The 4732-nt window shown below is 66.4% G+C and overlaps 1 protein-coding gene across 6 annotated transcripts in view; it reads left to right on the top strand.

The window, feature by feature from the left end:
- LOC102367966 (pleckstrin homology domain-containing family A member 3-like) overlaps positions 1-2875 on the top strand; it is a 4077-nt gene extending 1202 nt beyond the window's left edge. The window contains exons 3-7 of one of the 6 annotated variants that reach the window (XM_025212250.1): positions 326-462; positions 749-919; positions 1227-1270; positions 1508-1641; positions 1956-2875. In XM_025212250.1, coding sequence (XP_025068035.1) covers positions 326-462; positions 749-919; positions 1227-1270; positions 1508-1641; positions 1956-2011 — 542 coding nt within the window. In that variant the 3' untranslated portion in view covers positions 2012-2875. Of the gene's footprint in view, positions 1-224; positions 463-748; positions 920-1226; positions 1271-1507; positions 1642-1955 lie in introns of all 6 variants that reach the window. The other 5 variants (XM_025212246.1, XM_025212247.1, XM_006030570.3 and 2 more) reach the window with 5 other exon arrangements.
- Positions 2876-4732: the final 1857 nt, after the last annotated feature.

Raw genomic sequence — 4732 nt, forward strand, 5'->3', positions numbered from 1 at the left:
GGGGGGGGGGCTGCAGTATGGGGCAAAGGGGTTGGGGGGTGCCTGGCTGCAGTACTGCAGGACAGCAGCAGGGGGCATTGTGCTGCAGCAAGCTCCATCATCGATGGCTAATGAGCCCCTTCCACTTTTCTCAACGTGGGGCTGAACTGCCCCCCTCCCCGGCCCTCCCCAGGACCATTTCTACCCACTTCCCGTCCCCTCCTGTAACGCACCCATTGCTACAGGTTGGAACGTTCCACCCCAGAAGTGGGTGCATCTCCGCCCCTACACGCTCCGCGGGAGGTGGGGGGCGGCCAGGCTCACTGTGTCCATCACCACCTTCCAGACCCGCCCCTGAGCACCGAGTCGCTGGGCCGGAAGCTGTCGGAGCTGCGGCTGTACTGTGACGCGCTGACCCAGCAGGTGCTGGACATGCAGGAGTCCACGCGGCCCCGAGACGACGGCGCCCCGCTGGATGTCGAGGTGCCCGGGGAGAGAGGGGTGGAGGCAGCGTACCTGCCGCCGCTTGCTCTGTTGGGGTGCTGGCAGAGACTAGGTCCAACCACCTAAGCAGTGTCTGGCAGGGGAGTGGAGTATTGTGGCTAAAGCAGGAGTTTGGCAGGGGGAGGGTGGCATCTATCCCTCCTTTGCTCTTGGAAGCAGTTACCTGAGGCAAGCAGGCTCCCCTGCCCTGTGCCTCAATTTCCCTATGAACGAGAGGCTGGGTTGGGGGGGGGGGTTCCTCTCTGTGATGAGCTCTGTCCTCCAGAGGATGAACGAAGCCTCCTCCCTGCTCCGCGCCACCTGCAGCCAGTTCCTGTCCACGCTGGAGGAGTGTATGAAGTTCGCCAATGCCCGCCTGGCCCCCGAGCTGTACCCGCCCTCGCCCGCCCCCCTGCCCTCTGACTTCGTGGGCACCAAGCTCCCGCACTCCCACAGGGTAAGAGCAGTGCCCCCGGGGGGTAGTCGGGGGCGCTGGGCTGCTGGGAGCAGGGTGCAGTTGGGGCATAGCCCTTGCGGGTACTGGGGCAAGCAGTGGCCCACCTGGTTACCCAGCATGCTTTGCTTCCTGGGCGTCTGGGGGAGTTACGGGGGTCTCTCTACCCGCCCTGCAGGACAGAAGTCTCCCAGCAGCTATTGGGGAGGGTCTGGGGGTGGGGCCTGGATTCGAACCAGGGGTTGGGCAGCTTCCACCTCCCATTGGCTCTGGTCCAGGGTGCTGATGGGTTCCTGCTGTCTCTCCACAGGTACGGCGGTCCCTCAGCCACACAGGCGTCACGTCGCCCGACAGGTGAGAACTGGGCTGGAGGAGGGGGGTCCCCGAGCGGGCAGCTGTGGGCAAGGTGGGGTATAGGAGGGCTGTGAGGCATCCAATGGCAACCCCCAGGAGCCAGCTGGTCTGGGCATGCCCAGAGAAGGGAGAAGAGCCCTGTCGTCGAGCTCCTGACCCCTTGGACAAGGGGGGTGGGGGCATGGGGCACCCCAGAGCTTTGTGCCCCATGCCCAGCTGACATGCCCCCTCCTGCAGGGCGCTGGAGCCAGCTCGGGCCCGGGCCACGCCAGCCCGGGGCACCATGACGGTGCTGCGCAGCCTGGAGGAGATGGTGCCGCTCCATGCTCAGTCTGGGACCCCCCTGGGCCCTAGTGCCAAGGAGTGGGGAGGTAGGCCCCAGGCGTGGGCCCTGGACCAGCTGGTTTCTGACCCAGTCTTGGGAACTGGGGGGCCCTGCAACCTCCCCCCCCGGGCATAGCTGCCCCCGGGACACGCTCCTGTCTCCAACCCCATGGCCAGGAAGGGAGCCAGGACTCCTGGGGTCCATGCCTCGCTGGGCTGCCAACCTGTTTCAAGGCTGTGGGCAAGGTCTCTCCATGCCTCGGTTTCCCCTAGGATGGTGACCTGCTGGAGGCGTGGGGGGAGGGGCTGTGCCAGCCCTCCAGCACATGGGTCTCTCTAACCCCTCGCCTTGTCTTCCCAGAAGCTCCGCTGCCAGCGCAGGAGACAGCAGCGGATGGTGAAGCCAAGCGGCCGTGAGCCCCTGCTGAGGACCACGGGGCTGCTCTTGGCCGCTACCCCCCTGCCGCTATGGCAGACTGGTGACCTGCCTCTCCCCTCAGTGCCTGGGGCAGTGCCAGGGGCTGCCCCGAGCAACAAAAGGACTCTGTGTGTGTGCCAGAGCGGTCAGGACAGTGGGCACCAGCTCAGTGCCTGAGCCTGGGCAGGCTCTGCAACCCGGGTCTTGGGGGCACAGCTGGGTCTGGTGCCCAAATGCTGCTCCCTGCCCAGCCTGGACCCGCACTGCGATGCAGAGGCCTGAGCTGGCTGTGGTCGTCCCCTGGCACCAGCACGGGGCCCCCGAGGCACCCAACATGCCCCAGGCGGCAGGGGGAGGAGCGCAGGCAGCTCATAGAAACGACTCCCCTTGCCTGCCAGAGCGGGGCTGGACCCCTGTGAGAGCCCACCTTGGAGCAGCTGGGGCACCCTCTGCATTCCTTGCCCTTGCCCCCAGCTCTGCCCCCTGCCCCACCCCGAAGCACCATAGGGTGGGGCCCAGTTGCTGCAGCCTACTTCCAACCAGCACCCCCCACCCAGGGTATAGGGACCACTGCAGGCAGGGAAGTGCCAACCTGCATGGAGGATGGTGCTTGCGTGGCAATGGCTGCTGGGAAGGGACAGCTCCTCCCAGCCCCACGGCGCCTGCAGCTACGGCAGGGGACCCACCTGTGCATCCTGGTGCCAGGGGCAGGGGTTGCTACCCGTGCCCCAGCTCCCTGGTGTCCCCCCAGGGGTTGTCTGGGCACACACAGGGCTGGGCCAGGCCCCCTTTTGCCCCGGGCAAGTGCCCGGGGCTCTGCCCCCAACAGGGCTGCAATAAACCTGGTCTTTGTGAAACAAACAGCTCGTCTCCTTGGTTCCCAGCCGGCACTGGGGCTGTTGCAAACCCCCGGGGGCAGTTGCTTAGCACGCAGAGGCAGCAACTGACAGTTGCCGCAGCTCTGGCGCTTGGCTGTTCCCCCGGGGCCCGAGCCCGCAGCTGGGTCCTCCCGGAGAACCGCGCGGCCGGGAGCAGCTGGAACACGGGCCTCAGCGCTGTGCCCATGAAAGGTTCCTGCTGTTCCCACCCAGCGCCGGCTGCCCTGATTTGTCCCTGGCTGCTCATTTCTACCCGGGATGTGACTGAGGGGCTTTGTCTTGGGCAGAGGGTCCAGGGTGCAGCTTTGGCCCTCTGAACTGGAGAAAGGTGCCAAGAATTTCCCTCTCCCCAGGGCTGGGAATGATCTTTCTGGCCTAGTTTCCAGGCCAGATGCACAAGCATAGTTCAGGCCATGGAAATCTTTGTTCTCCCCTGCGCAGACCCTGCCAGGACAGGGGTTGTGGCCCTCCCCAGGGGACCTTGCAGGTCTGGTTCCCAGGGAAGGGAAGGGTGGGGTTGGCTTGGGGGGCGTTTCTTTGCAGCAGTCCTGGAACAGAGGTGGTTGCTTAAGGGCGAGCCCGGGTGAGGAGTGTGGGCCCAGGGCTCGGGCAGAGACGCGTGGTTGCTGATGATCCTGTGTTTCAAAGCAAGATCCAGGAGCTGAGAGCACCAGCGCAGGCCCTCGTCTCCCCGGGACCCAGCGCCCGCCACTTGCAAGAGCAAGGACCTGCGCTGCGGTGCAGCTGCCTCCCAAGGAAGGCAGCAGGCAATAGCATCTGCAAAAAACAGCTCTGTCTGGGGCAGGTGGGGGGCTGAGAGGACTCCTAGAGAAGCAGGGTGGGGAGGGACCTCCGCAGCCCGTCCAGCCTAGCCCCCTGCCCGAGGCAGGATCCATCCGTCCTAAACCAGCCGGGACAAACCCGTCGTCCAGCCTCGTCGCAGAACTATGGTCAGCCCTGACGCAACACCGGACATCGCACTGAGTAAATCCCGGCTGCCACCCTCTTGCCGCTGCGACGGTGCTTAATACGCCTGCTTGAGAGATCCCTGGGCGCGGCCGTGCCCCCGCTACAGAGGAAGGCAAACCCCCCAACCCCCAGTCCCAGTTTGAACCAGTCTGAACAGCGGGGGAAATTCCTTCCTGATCCCAGCGCAGCATCAGTCTGACCCAAAGGGAGCCCCCGGCCCAGCCGCCGTCCGCACCCGGTGTCTCTGGGGGAGGCGATAACCACCCCCCTGATGTGCAGCAACAGGCGGGGGGAGCAAATTTCTTCCCAGCCCCATGAGAAGCTGGGGAAATCCCTGCAGCAGCACCCAGGCCCTCCCTGGTCAGTGCCAGCGGGTGACCAAGACCAGCTCCAGGGATGGAGATCCCCCAGTCTCCCCAGGCGGCCTCTACGGCCTCCTGGCTCCAGCAGCCGAGCCGTTTGGTGCCCGAGCCAGGCGCTGGGGGGGCGAGCAGCCCTGATGCGCCGAACCCCCGCGGGCCTGGTGAGGGGTCGGCGGTGCTCGCGGTGCACGTTCTTCGCAGGGCGCTGTCGCAAGCAGCAGAGGGGTCCGTGGCTCCAGCCAGGACCTGGGGTGATGCACGGAGGGGATGGGGCACGGGGCACTAGGGGGGGCAGGGACCCCAAACTCAGCCCTGGGAGATGCGGGCACTGCCGGGCGGAGCGGGAGAGCAGCCCCCCCAGTGTGTGCCAATCCAATGTGGGGGGGGCACCCCGCAAGCCCTGGGGTGAGCAGGGAGCGGGGGAAACTGAGGCAGGGAGCGGGGACGGCCCCGGATCGCGGCGCGGGCGGCGGTGACTCAGCCCCGGCGGCTCCGGGCGCCTTTAAGGGGC

This window comes from Alligator sinensis, unplaced genomic scaffold (assembly GCF_000455745.1).
Source record: "Alligator sinensis unplaced genomic scaffold, ASM45574v1 scaffold1542_1, whole genome shotgun sequence".
In the NCBI taxonomy this organism is placed as follows: domain Eukaryota; kingdom Metazoa; phylum Chordata; order Crocodylia; family Alligatoridae; genus Alligator; species Alligator sinensis.